The sequence below is a fragment of the Brassica napus genome, chromosome A3 (assembly GCF_020379485.1).
Source record: "Brassica napus cultivar Da-Ae chromosome A3, Da-Ae, whole genome shotgun sequence".
Classification (NCBI taxonomy): Eukaryota; Viridiplantae; Streptophyta; class Magnoliopsida; order Brassicales; family Brassicaceae; genus Brassica; species Brassica napus.
Window position 1 is genome coordinate 16,602,057 of NC_063436.1, and position 17,198 is coordinate 16,619,254.

The following is a 17,198-nucleotide window of genomic DNA, read 5'->3' on the forward strand; positions in this document are numbered from 1 at the left end:
ATTTTGCAGTTCAACTTGAATTATTTGTATCTTGTTCAACTGAATTCAGTTTGTGGAAGCGCACCGTTATAATTAACCAAAAAATAATAATAATTTATGTATGTAATATTGAAAAACATGACAAATGTGTATAATAGCTTACAAAAATATATAAATCTGTTTCATACCAAAAAAAAAATATATATATATATAAATCTGTATGAAAATAAAAAAAGAAACAGCATCTAAGGCTTCATAAAGAACTATAGCAGAGTATAAAATTTGTTTCATTTTTTCTTACAAAACTTTTGGTTCATTGAATTTCCTTAGCTGGTTGAATAAATGCAATAATTTCATATTTACACGAACATGTACCACATGTACGTATATAAGTCATGAAGCAATACTTGCTTTGTTTCCTTGACGCTGGATGATAAAGAAGTCGATCTTGTCGCTTATATATGACATAAATATCCCAATTATTATTAGAAAACTTCGCAATTAAAAAAAAAAACTTGGCAATTGGAATTAAATTTTCATTTATTACAGAATTTACAACATCAACCCCTCGATACAAAATCAATACGACCTTACTTGAACATGATCTGTTCTATAAGCTCGCACCTCTTCCTTGATTTCTTTCATTTAAAAAAATGAAAATAATATGCGGTCGCAGAAAATTATCCATCCATTTTATATAAACATATTAAACTTTAAACCTTATACTTGATTATAAAGTTCACAGTATTTCCAGTAAAACTGTAAAAATCAGTGTAAATCTTGAACTAAAGGCTCATCTTCGCGGACAATGAGGATAACGTCTCCGCCTTTTCGCCGTGTCACTATAAACGGATGTGAAGAAACGGTCAATCTCTTCCCGGTTCGTGATAATCTCACAAGTCGACACTAAGAGCTTCCTCTTACACGATCTGATCATCATAGCCGCCGACGGTTCTGACGGCGGTGGACGAGGTTTTCTTGGCGGGGAAGGTGGAGAATCAAGAACGGAGGGAATCTTGTGTTCTTCAGATGTGGGTGTGCTGCAGCTAATGCCATCTTCGTTTTCTTCATCGCCATCGTTTATGTTTCTAGAGGTTTTGGATGGGATTTTAATGGTTGTTGGGATATTGACTTTGGACAGATCTTGTAATAAATCAAGATCCATATCTATAGATGTGTGTGTGTTCTTGTTTGCTGTGGAAGTTTATTTTTGTGGAAAACTTGTTGGAGAAGAGAGGTTGAGAGAGGTTTGTTATATGTGTTTATGTCTTTACATACACGTATACACAACACACAACTAGTCACATGTGGTTTACCATTTTGATAGGGTTTACATAATTTTATTATGTAACTGATTTTTTTTTCTTAAAGAGTTAAATTATTGAGAGATGAATATGTGGAGAGAAACTATCTCTCCTCTAAAAATATCTCAAACGAGAACCCATCTCTTTCTCATCTGGTTATTTATTAGAACATTTCTTGTGCCGTGCTGCTGAATCTTTGGGCCGTGGGCAGTTAAGTAAGTTCCGAAGCCATAAAACATAAAATTTGGTTAAATACATATGTCTTGTGCCTATTACAACCTATAGACATGGGGCATGTGTTCAGATTTAAACACTAGTCCATGCATGGAGCATCACTATATTTTGTGTAACATTGGTTGCAACCAGTTCTTGTATTACTAAATTAAATGTCAAACATGAGAGGTTGTATAAGACAATGTGATCTGTATACAGGATGGACCAAGACGTTTTACATGCCGATTTTAATAATGTTTAAATATAAGCCCTTACCATGCCATATAACCAATTATTATAGGCTGTAACATGGGTTTACTAGAATCAGTAGAATGCTAGTTGCAAAAGCTGTGTATATAAGTAAAAATATATATATATATTTGGATATATCGAGTGCATGTGGTGATGATATAGAGTAGATCTGTGGAAGTGAGTCAGTAGGAACATCCAAATAAAAAAAAAGTACAAAACTGGAAAGATCTATATGATCTCTCGCAGGAGATCTCGATCTATATTGCCTTTGCTTTATTTACTTTGTTTTTGTCAACCTTTTGTCTCTTGTTTTTACCATTTTTAACTATGCTTGGTTACTCTAAACATTTTTTTTTTGTCTGTATATAGAGACATTGACACGTTTTCTGGTTTGGCCTAGGTACAAAGCGAGGGTCGGACAAAAATATTAAAGATGTATGGGCAATTAGGATAAAAGCCAATGTTTCTTGTGAGGCTAAGAAACCATACAATCACACAATCAAACAAAATGTAGCATTTAGATTCTATCAATTATACCCGATGTTGAAGTTTAGGTGGTCCAACTCCGGGCCTCCGGCTGTTTGATTTGGTCAAACGGGAACCGTCTAAAATCAAATCAAATCAATTTCTTAAGCCGACGATACAGAGAAAAGAAATGTAAAATGAAATCACAGTTTAATCGATTCAAAGTAGATCTTTGTTTTAATTGGTTTCAACATATATTTCCTATAAATGGAAAAATTCACGAACCCAAAGAGGATCAGATATTGAAGACTCATAGATCTATAGTACTTTGGTTGATCGATTAAAAGTTCTACACTCTAAGACAAATATTGTAAGATTCATTATATTAAAATTTCTACAAGTTGAGTTGGAGGAAAGATTCTCACATATATTTTCAAATTTCAAGGTATGAAACCTTAAAAAGAAATTCAAGGTATGAAACACGATGGCCCTACATTACAGGGTGATAACTGATAACAAAGAGTGTACATCGTACGTAGACATACGAATTGTGCACTATTGCATGTGGTTCACAAAGAAAACAAAACCTAATTGATTAAAATAAGTTCTTATATTCGGTAAATCCATATACCCGATCAAATCCACATAGGATTCCAAAAAATATTTCTGTTCTTTTATCGAATGCTTTTGGAAGTTTTAATTATAAGAAATTTATACAGTAAATTTGTACACCAACAAAGAAGAAGACAAATAATCATGTGTCTCATATTAGAATCACATGCAATCAAAAAATATTAAGTAAATGTACAGTGAAAGCAAGTGAAACGTAACGTGCATGGCTTCCAGACCATGAAGAAGCCATGAACTCATTCCTGTATTCTTTTTGTTATTTACTCTTATATATTTGGATATTTCGCAATAACAAATTCAAATACCACAAAATTCCAAGGACTATACCAATAGACAACAAAAGTTAAGGAGCATGATTAGGGACCGGTACATCATATGTAAATATAGTTGTACCCCTCCCTATCAATTCATAGAGATGAACGAATGTATCGATCATTTAATTATACAAAATTTACAAATTTAAATTGACACTTTTTTTTTGGTAAATTAAATTGACACATTCCTCGATCATTAAGTATATATCCAACCAATGAATGTTTTCGGAATAGGTTGCTGATGATAGTAGTCGTTACATTTTACATCATTGTTAAACGAGGCCGCCCAAGTCCTAACCGGACCAGCACACCAACAGCCACATGGACGAAGATTTGTTTATTACTATCAAAAACAGATTTGGTACTAGGAATTCAGAAAATTCAGAAAAAGTGGTTTCCACAACTTTGTAAAATTCAGAAAATGGTATAAATCTTAACATTTAGACCAAAAAAAAAAAAAAAACTGATTTGGTACTAGGAATTTTATTTTTAAAACCCGTCAAGGTCACATACTATTTTGTTAGTGGTTTTTTAAAAAACTCTGGAAAGCTTAACTTGTAAGTTTTATTAGATGTGATAATACCAGAATTAACAACTATAGTCTAGTTAACATAAATCAATCCATCTATCTAATTTTTCATTTTTCTTTGTAATCAGGAAACCACATGGAAAAAGGCAGAAAGGAACCCTATAATATATAAAAGATGTGGACGAAAGACTTTATTTAAGTCATGCTATCCTCTTAATTGATAATTCCACAATCGTTATCACTTTAGCATGAAACATACAGAAAGTCTAGTACAAAAAATGACTTGGAAGACTCTTGCAAGAGTCAACACGTACTCAAGTCACCCACCTTGAAATGGCCTATGTAACTTCAAGAGAATATGCAATGATAAAACTGTACGTAGAAGGGTAACACAAAACAACTCTCATATATGTTTTTACGAACAAAAACTTTCATATTTGTATTTATATATTTGTTTATGGAAATAAATAGCTCCTGGGTTTCTATTAGGCACTTTTTATCATCTCAGGCCCAATCGAGAGTAGTCCAGGCCTCGAGGAGGAAGGAGAGCCGACGAGAGGAGAGATAGATATTAAGGTGGTAAAACCTGTTGGATTTATGGTTATGAGAACAACTAATATAACAAACATCCTAGTTTGAGAGCATAGGCTGCATAGCTGCAAGTTTATAGAGAACTTGTGATGTGTTTGGCTATAATAGCTGGTCCCATAGATATTCAAAAATCTTTCTCTATGCGACACAGTAAGTAACTACTCCATTACGCAAGATTCACAACCTGCTATTAAAAATCTAAAGTTGTAAGATCTTTGATGCAATATAAGATTTTCCTAACCAAAATATCTGATATTGACCAGTTTCAAAAGTAAAGTAATTTCATTTTTCTTCACCTTTAGGGATCTTTCACGATTGCATTGCTAACTGAGCTTGTTGAAAATGTTGCAAAATTATCTCTTAATTTTTTCAACAAGTAAAACGTTCCATCAACTCAGGCCACCATTTTTTAGGCTAATATATACTACTTTTATGCTAATGGTGGGGTCAGTCTAGTAGACAATGATGTTCATTTTTCAATACTCATAATATTTTTCTCATAATCTATAATGTTTCGTAAACATCATTAGCAGTATATATTCATATTCTAATGGGGTTTGAGATAAATATTCTAAAGTATTATATAATGTTATTGAATAGTAAAATCATTTTGAGATAGCTAACTACAAATTAAAGCATGTGCCCACCACACTACCACAGAACCTAAAAATAGCCCCTCGAGAGCGCGAGCAGTTTAGTAGGTGAGAGTCGCTCACTGTACACTACTTTTCCCCCACATGTGTATTTTTAGGTTCAGACAACTAACCAATCCACGCCGGCCACGTAAGGTTTTATATCATTAGTGCACCAACTCGCATTATGTCTGAAGAGTAACCATCAATTTTGTATTCTGTACCACAAACCGGTCAGGTTCTTCAGTATTATTAGATATTAATCTCACGCGCCTTGTAGCAGCAAACATTTGACACGTTCATCGATCTGACCGTTGGTACTACTCAGTCGCTCTCTTGGTCAGTCATCTCGAGTGTAAGTGTCTCGTGCCATGCACATGACTGCGCACATTAGTTTTGATTGCTCTTATTATTAATTTTTAAAGTATTTATTTAACCACCACTAAAAATACCAAAGCTTTCTCAGTCTCTCTCTCTATCTGAAACGATGACGACGTCGTTTCGCTCTCCGGCGGGCGTCGCCACTGTGTTTTCCACCGATCAAAAGATCCGGGTGGGGAACATCCACTCTCTGAGGTCATCTCGTACCGTTTTCCTCGGAAGAAACGTGTTTGGTGGTGTCCACTCGTTGCCTCCATCGTCGTCATCTTCATCGTCAATCAAAGCCATATCAACGGTAAAAAGTTGATACTCTTTGCCTGATTTATCTCTAGCTTTCGAAAGATTCTTGCTATGATTGAAAAAAATAAACAATTAATTTCACTGATTCCTATCTTTGATTTGTTACAACTGTGTTGCAATCAAACATGTAAAGGTTTTGTAATAGATTGATGATGCTGTTTTGTGTAATGATACGACAGTAGATGTTTGGTTTTTGTGTTACAATGAAAAGTTTTATTTTTCTTTCTTATTTTGATTGAATTCTAGAAGTTAATAGATTGAAAATCCCAGCTGCTGAGATTCGAACATGGCACCTCTAACCTTTACGATAGAAAGCGTTACCACTAGAGCTAGTAGCTACGTGTTTCTTTCCTTCTTTCTCTGATGTTGTTCTCTGATGTTTATTTCTACAGCCAGCGAAGCCCGAGGCAGCAAAGCCCACCAAGAGGAGCAAGGTCGAGATCATCAAAGAGAAGAGCAACTTCATCAGGTACCCTCTCAACGAGGAGCTACTAACAGAATCTCCGAACGTCAACGAATCCGCCGTCCAGCTCATCAAGTTCCACGGAAGCTACCAGCAGTACAACCGAGAAGAACGCGGCGGAAGATCCTACTCCTTCATGCTCCGCACCAAGAACCCAAGCGGCAAAGTCCCGAACCAGCTCTACCTAACCATGGACGACTTAGCAGACGAGTTCGGCATCGGCACGCTCCGTCTAACCACCAGACAAACGTTTCAGCTTCACGGCGTCCTGAAGCAAAATCTCAAGACCGTGATGAGCTCCATCATCAAAAACATGGGGAGCACGCTCGGCGCGTGCGGTGATCTGAACAGAAACGTTCTTGCTCCAGCTGCGCCTTACGCGAAGAGAGACTATCTCTTCGCGCAAGAGACGGCTGATAACATCGCGGCGCTCCTCAGTCCTCAGTCGGGGTTTTACTATGACATGTGGGTTGATGGTGAGCAGTTTATGACGGCTGAGGCGCCTGAGGTTGTGGAGGCTAGGAATGATAACTCTCATGGGACTAACTTTGTGGATTCTCCTGAGCCTATTTATGGCACTCAGTTCTTGCCGAGGAAGTTCAAGATCGCTGTGACTGTGCCTACTGATAACTCTGTCGATCTTCTCACCAATGACATTGGCGTTGTTGTCGTTTCTGATGAAAATGGGGAGCCTCAGGGTTTCAATATATATGTAAGTCTATGCATCTGCTTTAGCATTTCCAATAGGCATGTGTATATAAACCGGGAACTGAAAAACCAAATTGAATCCAAGACCGAACCGAAATTCACAAATAATCAAACAGTTCCTATATTTCTGGAACCGAAAAACCGGAACTGAACTGAGAACCAATAGGTTTTACAATACAATTTAGACACCTTAAAATATTAATTATATATAATTTTAAAATTTACCAAATATTTTTAGATACATCTTTTAAACCAAAATATCCAAATATTTTTTATCTGAAATATTTAAATTATTCGAACTATCCTAAAGAACCAAATTACCCAAATAGTTTTATTCAAAATATTTAAATTTATCCAAATTACCTGATATTTAATCTGAAAAACTGAAAAAATCTGAATTTTAATCCAAAATTAATTGAAAAGCCGGAAACGAAGTGGAACCAAAATTTTATACATTTATTACCCAAACCGAAAACCAAAAGAACCGAGCCAAAATTGAATTGAATTTCATACATAACCAAATGGTTCCTATACCTTCAGAACCGAAAACCGAAAAGTTGAAATGAAAACCAAACGCCCAAGCCAAATCTCCATTGTGCTTAAAATTGCTTATAAGTTTTTTTCCCTCTTCTTTCAGGTTGGTGGAGGCATGGGAAGAACACACAGAATGGAGTCTACATTTGCCCGCATTGCAGAACCATTAGGCTACGTACCAAAGGAGGACATCTTGTACGCCGTAAAGGCCATTGTTGTCACACAACGTGAACACGGTAGAAGAGACGACCGCAAATACAGTAGAATGAAGTATCTGCTCAGCTCATGGGGAATCGAAAAGTTCAGAGACGTGGTTGAGCAATACTACGGTAAAAAGTTTGAGCCTCCCCGTGACTTGCCAGAGTGGGAGTTCAAAAGCTATTTGGGATGGCATGAGCAGGGAGACGGTGCTTGGTTCTGTGGGCTTCACGTAGACAGTGGACGCGTTGGAGGCAACATGAAGAAGAGGCTGAGGGAAGTCATTGAGAAGTATAGACTTGACGTGCGTATCACGCCTAATCAAAACATTGTGTTGTGTGATGTGAAGAGTGAGTGGAAGCGTTCCATTACTACTGTGCTTGCTCAGGCTGGCTTATTGGTAGGCAGTTTTGTTTTCTTTCTTTCACAGTCTTTGGCGTTTTTGAAAGTTAAGTTGATAAATAGTGTGTGTTGATTTTGAGCAGCAACCAGAGTTTGTAGACCCTCTCAACCAAACTGCCATGGCTTGTCCAGCTTTTCCTTTGTGTCCTCTGGCTATAACCGAGGCAGAGCGTGGGATCCCTAGTATTCTAAAGCGAGTGCGAGCAATGTTTGAGAAGGTATGATCTCATGGATACTTTCTAAAAAGATAACTCCTCTCATGTGCAATATATTTCTTTCTTGTATCAGGTTGGTCTGGAGTATGATGAATCGGTTGTGGTGAGAGTAACTGGTTGCCCTAATGGATGTGCTAGACCATATATGGCTGAAGTAGGTCTAGTTGGAGATGGTCCAAACAGCTACCAGGTAATTACAGCTTCCATCAATGAGTTGGAACAGAATAATAATACTCCTTCGTTTCTTAATAAGTGTCTATTTTACATTTTTCACACATATTAAAAAAGTAATTGAAATATATTTAAGTTATTAATTACATCTACTAGACCAATAGTATTTGAGATAAAAAATTATTTATAAAATCAAATACAATTTGCAATTAATTTTCAGCTTAAAATAAATATAATCTACATTAAAATTCTAAAGTGATATTTTTTGTTTAAAAAAAAAAATTAGAATGACACTTATTTACTTATTATAAACAGAGGGAGTAAAAAAAATCTCATTGGAAGTTCTCTGTTGCAGGTTTGGTTAGGAGGGACACCGAACCAGACACAGATAGCGAGGGCGTTCATGGACAAGGTGAAGATTCAAGACTTAGAGAAGGTCTTTGAGCCATTGTTTTACAACTGGAAACTTGGGAGACAAGCAAAGGAATCATTTGGAGAATTCACAACCCGCATGGTAAGACTTTCCTAAACGACTCTTCTTAGAAAGCGTAGAAGATGTGATTTAACTTATACAATATTTTTTCAGGGATTTGAGAAACTCAAGGAGCTGATAAGTGCGTACGAAGGATCTCCACAGTAAAAACAAGAAGGAACTTTTGTCTTTTGGAATTACACAAAACAAAGGATGCATTCTCTTGTCGTGGTGTTACTCTTCGGTAACATCTGACAAATAAAGATTATGTACTTGATCGTACTCTTCTGTACTTTTTTTACTTGAGTTGAGACCACAAATAAGCACTTGGCTCTTTCCTTTTTGGGTATGTTTGATTGTTGTATGGACAAAGTAATTATTTCCTTTACGGAATGGTAATGTATTTGCTATTTGCTCAAAAGATAAGCAACTATGGTCTTGGAGAAATTATAATGTTGTTATAATGAGGAAGAATATGTGTTATGTGATAAGCCCATGGTTGAGCTTACCTGAATCAAACAGAAAAGAAAGGAGGAGTGTCGAAAATTTATAGAAGAGAGAGTGAGAGAAGAAGGAGAAGAACACTGAAATAATTCCAAAAAAAAATATGGGATGACTGCCTAAAACCCTCTGTACATATATAAACCCTCCCAAGAATATAATTTATCTTCACATTATCCCCCAATCTTTTCTGACTGCTCAGTTCTCCCTCTCTAATTGATTTTTTAAATTAGTTTTTATTCTTATAAAACGCAATTTGCGATTGCCCACCAACACAATCTGAAAATTTTGACCTGCCACTTTGATATCTTTTCTGCAATTTTTTTTTTCAAGAAAGTTTCTGAACTTACTTCTTTCAATGGCATCAAGAGAATTATCAATGGTGATCAAACAACAGTTCATCGCTGTATATTGTACTCATTATTTTATATATTTTTACTTATATTTTATATAATTTTTACTTATATTTTTATATAATTTTTACTTATATTTTTTATATAATTTTATTAAATTTTAAATATAAACATATTTTGTATTTATTTGCTAATAATAATATTCGTAAAAACATTAATATTGTTTATAGAAAATTTATTAATAAATATATCATATCCGTACTATATGCTTTAAACGATGAATTGAATGGTTTATCCTCTGGTACGAACCTGGTCATAAACACTATATATGGTAATAATAATCTTGGTCAGAGAAATATAGCATGCGATCGGTTGTATGATAAATTGACCAAAAATATACAGAACACAGGTGACAATGAATGTATGGCATTCTCTAATGGGAACGAGTTTAGTCTGGGTCAAATTTGGCTCATAGCAGGATCTTACAACAACATTGACATCAAAAATATTGAAGCGGATTGGCATGTACTTTCTTTTCTCCAACTAAAATCTACAAAACACTTTCAATTCAATAAAAAAATATGTATATAAATGACTAAATAACTATAATTTAATTATTTTACTCTAGAGTTATCCGGAGATATATCGTGACCATCAGCCGAGGTTTTTCATATATTGGACGGTAAATATGTGATATAGTTCATTTCACTTTCTATTTGATATTTTTCAATTCTAAGTATCAATCCCTACAATCATAGTAACAATAATCTTTGTTTCATAAATGATATATAATGCTGATTAGTAGTTGTGATTTGTGAATGAAATGATTTTAGAAACAAGCTAATACTGTATTTTTGAACGCAGTATTAGTCGAATCAAAATATTGAGTATCACCATTAACTAGGTAATTATACGTCACATGTTGGATTCTTATATCATAATATCGAGTATCACCATTAACTAGGTAGTTATATGTTACATGTTGGTTACAGAAAACACAGTATATAATAAACAATATATAGCGATGAACCATTATTTGATCACTATTGACAGTTCTCTTGATGCCACTGGAGGAAGTAAGTTCAGAAACTTTTCGGAGAAAAAAAAATTGAAAGAAAAATATATCAAAGTGTCGGGTCAAAATTTTCAGATTGTGTGGGTGGACAATTTCAAATTGCGTTTTAGAAGAATAAACACCAATCTAAAGTTTTAATTAGAGAGGGGAAACTGAGCAGTCAGAAAAAGATTGGGGGATTATGTGGATAATTTATATTTTTGGGTGGTTTTGTAAAGAGGTGTGTTGTAGTCTGGGTGGGATTAGATAGGGTTAAAAAATATTAATGTTATGGGCTTAAACGACAACTTAATGAAAGGCCCAAAGATCCTATCAGTATGTTTGCAGTATAATTAATTTACGCTTGATTAATTCGAAATAAAAAGCCCAGCCCATTAGCAAATACCATAATTGTCTGGTCCCTTCTTCTTTGACTTAACATAATCAATCTCCTCTGCTTAGGGTGTTCCATTTTCGCAGATTTGTGCTGTGGAACCAAAGCTTTGTATGATCTTCTTCTTCTTCATCATTTTCCAACACTTGTGACATGGAGGCAACTGGTGGTATTTGGGGTGAAGTTGAACGTTCTGAGAGGTGCTTCTCTGAATTTTGAAATAAATTTTTTTTTTCTCAATCTTTGCACGGATTATGATTCTTTTCTAGTACTGGAGATGCTCATAGGTAGAAAAAAACGAAACTTTATGGCTTGAGGGAGGTCTTTTTACTTCAGTAACTTTCCATTACATAGAAGCTGGAGATAGAAAAATGAATTATTATTATTATAATAATACAAATTGAAATGTCTCTAATGACTCAAACTCATCTCATACCTGTAAAAGCATATTGATTTTCTAGGATTTTTTTTACAAGTTGTAGAAAGAGATTTCCACAGTTTGAATTTTGATTGCTCCATTGTGTTTTTTTTTTGGTTAGCTACATAGTCTGCTCTATGTATGAAGAGGCAGAGTCACTATCCTCCTCCATACTGAAACAAATACTTGGAAACATTGATGATTTGTCTGAGGAAGCTCTTGGTGATCATCAGTTGTTTCATGACATGTTGGAATCTGCTGGCATGGTTTTAGTCCAATCCTTGCATGGACTCGCCAGGTATTATTTCAGATTCATGCTGAGGGACGCAAGAAGTTTACTACTCTTTGGCTCTGTGGTAATTATTTTTACAAGAAGTGAGTGCCTTTGTCATGGCAGGACAGATGAGATTGTAACTGAGCTAAGACAAGTGTTTGGTGAAGTTGCAGCTATCCCTCTTCAAGTTCTTCTCACTGGGTAGGGTATCGTTCTTGTACTATTCTTTTATTACCGCTTAAGATGTTTGAAAGGAGGATACTTGGTTCTGTCTGAAATGTAGGAGTAAAATAACATTCAGTAACCGAAGAGGCGAGTAAGAGAAAAGAATCTTAACTAAGTACTTGGGAGTATTTGGGAACACTGACTTAGTATAAGGAGTAGTATACTGCTCTCTCTCTCTCTCTGCGGACTCTAGCATAGACAATAGCCACAGAATGATACTGTAATTTATTTAATCGATCTTCTGTCTTCTTTTGTCCCATTTAGAATATGCCTTCAGATATCAAACGGTTCCTACTCGGGTATACGTGAGATTCTGGAAGAGTTCTTTAGCATATGGGTTTACAAGGACGACCACTATATCCTAGATGATGCTAACTTAAATGTAAAAGGACTCCACGGGAATATATCTTTGGGTATTGATGAGTACATGGAAGCTGTGGAGCTGTACACCTTTGGAGTTCTCGGAAAAGATGCAAACGACGTGGACGTAGCCATTTCATGGCTTGAGAAAGCTGCATTGCCTGAGGAAAGACGACAGGTACTATTGAATCGTTCCATGAGCTTTGTATATGAACTTGTGAGTGAGTCTGTACCACTCAAATCTCTGTTTTTTTTTCAGGGACTTTTGAGAAGACTGCATTCTTTACTTTCTCTCAAATCAGCAAACGTTCCAGTGGCTGCTTCTTTTGAGGAAACTTCTTCTTATGATGTAATGAACAACAACAAGTCTTTGGCTAATGATGAGGTTGATTATGTCTTGAAACTCTCTAAGCAACATGAACCTTGGTCATCCCGTCCTCTAAGCCTAAGGCTTGGTAACACCTGGTTTAGCGTGTCCAGGGGAAGAGTTGCCTTAAGCCTTGTGGGATTAATCATATGTTATGCTTTGAAGAGAAAACGAGCTGCTTTAGTACGGTGAGACTTCTTCTAAGCTTAGTTTTGAACATGGCTATGATATAATGATCAGAGCTTATGGTGATGTAAACGTATACATTGTGGTGTGTGTTTTGTTTGCTTGTTTCTCAGGATCATTCGCAGACAAATGGAGTCCACGAAGAAAGCGATTGTAGATTTCTGGAAGCTTGCGTTTTCATACCAAGTGAATCCTCTTGCAGCTATTCAATCCATACCAAGCACAACAACTTGAGGCAAGTTCATACAGTGTAGAAGATGGTCAAAGACCTGGTTTTGAATTGAAATACAGCTGCATCCTATTTTGTTACTCAAAAGTGTGTTGTATAATCAGGATACATACTCGGTTTTGTCTTAAAATGTCTTTATATGTCACTGGCCTATGTATAGTGCTTCCATACTCGGTTTTGTGCTAAAAAATCTTCATTCAGATGAAATTTGATCTCAACATATGATTATACAACATTATAATATTCATGAAGACCAAATCCATTGCTTCCCAATTCCAATCATTCCAATAAAAAATAGTTCACAGAAAAATCGGCAACAAATGGATTGGTAGCTCCAATTTTATCTTATTTTTCCGAACATCAGTGGGTCTATGATTTTATACACGATGTAACTTGGTTGGTTGGTTATAGATTCGTACTTGGATTTATACATGTTGTAGCTCAATTTATATCTTTCAACCTTATTTATAAATATATTTATAAATATATATATATATGTTTGTATAGTTTTCTAGGTTATTAGTAATACATCAAACAGTTTATACATGCTGTGGCATCATTGATATATATATATATATACACGCATATTCATTCAACAAAAATTGATGCTCATGGTTTACCTTTGGCAAAAAAAATATTTTAGACCCTTTAATAGTTAAAAATATCATTTCAGCTTGATTTTTAAAAATTATATATTTAAAATGTTCTAAAATTTAGATATAAAAACAAATAAAATTAAAAAAAGTTTAGAAATACATATAGATTTATTTTTGTTCTTCATAAAATTTGGTTTAAAAAAAAAAAAAAAATAGACCCTAATATCATGGGCCCAGAGCGGTTGCACGGCACTGATAGGCACACTTTGAAAAAGTTAAAATGATTTATGTTTGGGATAACTCCACGGCACTAAACATGTGTAATCATGCGGATATGAGACTATATTTTGGATCTCATTTGAATATTGGAAAAATGTCCATTCGTAAATTGTATTTTTCTTTGAGAATTAGTCTGGATAATATCATTTCATGCACCTGAGATATCTTTCATGTTAATAAAGAAAACTGACCTTCAAAATTAAAAACAAAATGGAGAAACCACTTGAACAGAAAGGTCTGGTTAGTTAATCCAATTATACAATTATATATTAAAATTAGAATTAATTTATCTTTATTTCTATAAGTATGGATAGTTGCCAAGAAAATCTTTAAATTCTGGTAAAATTGGCACGTAAGTTAAATCTTAGCCTTGATGGCTGTAACATCTGCTGTCTAAAATTTAAAACCGCGTTTTATTATTAACAATTTAACAATCTCTTAAACATTATAGTAAATAAACAAAATGAGTTACTTCTTTTGGGTGTCTTTAACTTTATAAATAACTTGTTTCCTATTTATTCTTAATTTACATCAACCCTATAACGTTCTCGGGGCCAAAACTTTCCAAGTAATTGAAAACGAAAACGTTACAAAACTTATTGGGACCCAAAGAAAATGAAGAAAATTACCAAAAAGTTATCGACCAAGTACGTGAAGCTCAACAAAAGCCGGTTCCGGCAAGACGGGTCTATGAAGTCGGAGGAGGACGGTGGAGAGCTTTTCCAAGAAAATCATTCGCCAAAGATTGAGGAAAGTAATGAAAAGAAGGAGACACCTATAGTAACAAAGATTATGGAGTCCATGCATCGTAAACTGACGCTAAAAGAGAAACCAAATAAAAAGAATATCCACGTGGACGGTCACGACGACCAGCTTGAAGGTTCGGTTAGAAACATGAATCGTGGTGATAATGATCAGCATGTAGGCTCAGTTAGACGCGGTCATATGGATCATCTTGAAGATTTGATTAGGGGTCGTGATCCTACAGATCATATTGAAGGAACAAGTATAAACCATGTGGACCAGCTCGAAGGATCTAGCAAAAACGGTCAGAAGAGTCAGGGTGAAGACGTTACTACTAAACTAAGCTGTCATGAAGATCAATCAGAAGGATCGACTAAAAGTCCTTCTGGTTTTGCTTCCAAGAAAGATTATCTTGATTGGATTGAATATGTGGAAGGATCTAGTCAGCATAATTTCGACCGATCCGAAAATCATGAAAGACATTATAGAAAGGATGACATAGACCATAATCAGATCAGCATTGGGATATCAGAAGGGTCAATAGAGGGTAATAACGATGAGACAATGTTACTAAAGAGCTCCAAGTATAGAAAACATGAGAAATTTGAAGATTTGAAAGGGTATAAAAAAGGAAAAGGTAGTAAGGTCAAAGACTCATCGAAACGTCAAATGGTTGACTAAAGGTGAATGGACCTTTCACATTGTGTAATATGATCACTGATCATTTTAGTTAGTGTTAAAGTAAAGCTATACTCCTGTATAATGATGATATTCAAAGTCTTCATTTTTAGTAGTTTTATAGGATCATATGTATTGTGTTCAAATAAAAAAAAAGAGGATCATATGTATAATAACGAATTAAAAGAAAAAGAGCCACCATAACACGCAATTATTATTACAGAGCCAAAAGAAAAGTTATAAATGTTATGCACAAAGTGACTATAATCCTAAGCCTAAAAAAGAGCTTAGTATAGCAGCTCCACTCCACAAAGAGAATCACCAGATCTTTATCCCCGGAGAGAAGCTCGTGGCACCGCCGGCAATCCAAACTCATCCTCAGCCTGTTAATGATCACATCGTGAGCTAACTCAAACTTTAAAGCATTTTAAATTCGAAAAAAAAAAGAGAAAAGGGGATAAACACTTAACCTGAACACGACCAGGTGGAGCACTAGTCTGTCCCATTGGTACTGAAGGCAAGCTAATCTCATCGTAATCAGTTTGATTATCAGGTTGGAGATAAGAAGGCACTCCATCTGCTTCCGTCTCGTCTCCCATATCAGCTTCAAGAGCCTCAAGCTCTGCAAAAAAAAATCACCAAAAGCCTTTTAAAAAAATTATATAAAAAAAAAAACACAAGACAGAGTACGTTACTCACCTCCCATGAGATCATCCTCGTCAAGACCATCAGGAACGTTGTAGCTCCTACCAAGCGTTTCTTGAATCTCAGAACTCACATCCATCAGATCCATCATCTCATCTTGCATATTCTATAACATAGGATAAGAATTAACGACCAGAGACAAAGAGATAAAGACCAAGATGTTGAAAGTTACATCGATATCTTGAATCTGTACGGTTTTCATCATCCCTTTAAGCTCCTTGTTAGCAGACTTTAGCGCCGTCATCTGCAGATTAAAGTAACTATTTTCTGTTAGATTCAATCTTTTTTCCACAATACTTTAGAAACAAAGAGAGAGAGATGCATTACAGTTTGTTGAGCATCTTTGAGTCCTTCAGCAGCGAATGAGACTTGATCGAGATTGAATGTTTGATTATAGAGCATGTCACGTTGTCCTTCATACCTGATTAAGAAGAGTAATGTAAAAATGATCAAATTGAACAGAGTTAAAGCAGTAAAACGTAATGAATCTCTTTTTTACATTTTCTTCTGCTTGAGAAGCCTCATGGCACGAGCTTTGAGAGCTTGTTGAGCAGGACCAGGACGCGTCTTTTGAATCTGCTCTCTGTATTTGCAGAGATCAACATCAAGCTTCTTTATCTTATCCTCCACTGTTTCTCCTCTTTTGTTTATCTAACAATCATAATAACGAAGCTGAGTTTCGGTCAAATCGAAAGTGAAATCTCAAATCATCTGATCTGATCGATGATCGAACACACGATTAAAGCTAGATAGCCGAATATCTCAGATGATCGAATACACAGAGATTCATAATTCTAATTGCGAAACGATTTTGAAGATTAGAAGTATATACGAACCCGATCGGAGGCGTCTTGGATGGAGGGAGGAGGCTCTGTGTTCTTCTTCGCGCCGAAAACTCTCCTCATCCTCGTCTTCTACTTCTACACCCACCGTGTGATCAAAATCTCGGAAACTCGAAACAGAGATAGACTTGGAAGGAAAGTGATTTCGAGAACAAGTCCTTAAGGTTTTAGTATTTATAGATTTCTTCAAAAAGTTATTATTGCTTAATCGAACCCCAAAACAATAATTTTACAATCCTT

At 35.3% G+C, this 17,198-nt stretch overlaps 5 protein-coding genes across 5 annotated transcripts; 3 read left to right on the forward strand and 2 right to left on the reverse strand.

Annotated features, from left to right (window-relative positions):
- Positions 1 to 504: 504 nt before the first annotated feature.
- On the reverse strand, positions 505 to 1,250 carry LOC106356763 (cyclin-dependent protein kinase inhibitor SMR1-like). The gene has a single exon (XM_013796486.3). It carries the CDS (start codon positions 1,142 to 1,144, stop codon positions 773 to 775), a length of 372 nt encoding a protein of 123 aa, XP_013651940.2. The 5' UTR covers positions 1,145 to 1,250; the 3' UTR covers positions 505 to 772.
- Positions 1,251 to 5,322: 4,072 nt separating this feature from the next.
- On the forward strand, positions 5,323 to 9,174 carry LOC106353022 (assimilatory sulfite reductase (ferredoxin), chloroplastic-like). The gene is made up of 7 exons (XM_013792697.3): positions 5,323 to 5,585; positions 5,983 to 6,765; positions 7,399 to 7,893; positions 7,979 to 8,113; positions 8,184 to 8,300; positions 8,637 to 8,795; positions 8,868 to 9,174. Exons 1-7 carry the CDS (start codon positions 5,397 to 5,399, stop codon positions 8,919 to 8,921), a joined length of 1,932 nt encoding a protein of 643 aa, XP_013648151.2. The 5' UTR covers positions 5,323 to 5,396; the 3' UTR covers positions 8,922 to 9,174.
- Positions 9,175 to 11,080: 1,906 nt separating this feature from the next.
- On the forward strand, positions 11,081 to 13,321 carry LOC106356764 (protein APEM9-like). The gene is made up of 6 exons (XM_048776369.1): positions 11,081 to 11,255; positions 11,595 to 11,771; positions 11,871 to 11,948; positions 12,237 to 12,510; positions 12,592 to 12,887; positions 12,999 to 13,321. The coding sequence occupies exons 1-6, from the start codon at positions 11,209 to 11,211 to the stop codon at positions 13,117 to 13,119; spliced, it is 993 nt and encodes a 330-aa protein (XP_048632326.1). The 5' UTR covers positions 11,081 to 11,208; the 3' UTR covers positions 13,120 to 13,321.
- Positions 13,322 to 14,328: 1,007 nt separating this feature from the next.
- Positions 14,329 to 15,557, forward strand: LOC106357467. Its single transcript, XM_048776371.1, has one exon. It carries the CDS (start codon positions 14,605 to 14,607, stop codon positions 15,412 to 15,414), a length of 810 nt encoding a protein of 269 aa, XP_048632328.1. The 5' UTR covers positions 14,329 to 14,604; the 3' UTR covers positions 15,415 to 15,557.
- Positions 15,558 to 15,577: 20 nt separating this feature from the next.
- Positions 15,578 to 17,111, reverse strand: LOC106353023 (vacuolar protein sorting-associated protein 60.1). The gene is made up of 7 exons (XM_013792699.3): positions 16,953 to 17,111; positions 16,616 to 16,767; positions 16,444 to 16,537; positions 16,289 to 16,360; positions 16,111 to 16,222; positions 15,882 to 16,033; positions 15,578 to 15,794 (listed from the first exon to the last, which is right to left on the reverse strand). The coding sequence occupies exons 1-7, from the start codon at positions 17,019 to 17,021 to the stop codon at positions 15,741 to 15,743; spliced, it is 705 nt and encodes a 234-aa protein (XP_013648153.2). The 5' UTR covers positions 17,022 to 17,111; the 3' UTR covers positions 15,578 to 15,740.
- Positions 17,112 to 17,198: the final 87 nt, after the last annotated feature.

Bases quoted from the DNA above. Each gene is read 5' to 3' on its own strand.
- LOC106356763 (XM_013796486.3), bottom strand. From the start codon at position 1,144: ATGGATCTTGATTTATTACAAGATCTGTCCAAAGTCAATATCCCAACA.
- LOC106353022 (XM_013792697.3), top strand. From the start codon at position 5,397: ATGACGACGTCGTTTCGCTCTCCGGCGGGCGTCGCCACTGTGTTTTCC. The intron at 7,894-7,978 runs GTAGGCAGTTTT...GATTTTGAGCAG, and splicing joins TTGCTCAGGCTGGCTTATTG to CAACCAGAGTTTGTAGACCC. The intron at 8,796-8,867 runs GTAAGACTTTCC...ATATTTTTTCAG, and splicing joins GAGAATTCACAACCCGCATG to GGATTTGAGAAACTCAAGGA.
- LOC106356764 (XM_048776369.1), top strand. From the start codon at position 11,209: ATGGAGGCAACTGGTGGTATTTGGGGTGAAGTTGAACGTTCTGAGAG. The intron at 11,949-12,236 runs GTAGGGTATCGT...TGTCCCATTTAG, and splicing joins CTTCAAGTTCTTCTCACTGG to AATATGCCTTCAGATATCAA. The intron at 12,888-12,998 runs GTGAGACTTCTT...CTTGTTTCTCAG, and splicing joins AAACGAGCTGCTTTAGTACG to GATCATTCGCAGACAAATGG.
- LOC106357467 (XM_048776371.1), top strand. From the start codon at position 14,605: ATGAAGAAAATTACCAAAAAGTTATCGACCAAGTACGTGAAGCTCAAC.
- LOC106353023 (XM_013792699.3), bottom strand. From the start codon at position 17,021: ATGAGGAGAGTTTTCGGCGCGAAGAAGAACACAGAGCCTCCTCCCTCC. The intron at 16,034-16,110 runs GTGAGTAACGTA...TTTTTTTTGCAG, and splicing joins CGAGGATGATCTCATGGGAG to AGCTTGAGGCTCTTGAAGCT. The intron at 15,795-15,881 runs GTTAAGTGTTTA...GATCATTAACAG, and splicing joins CTCCACCTGGTCGTGTTCAG to GCTGAGGATGAGTTTGGATT.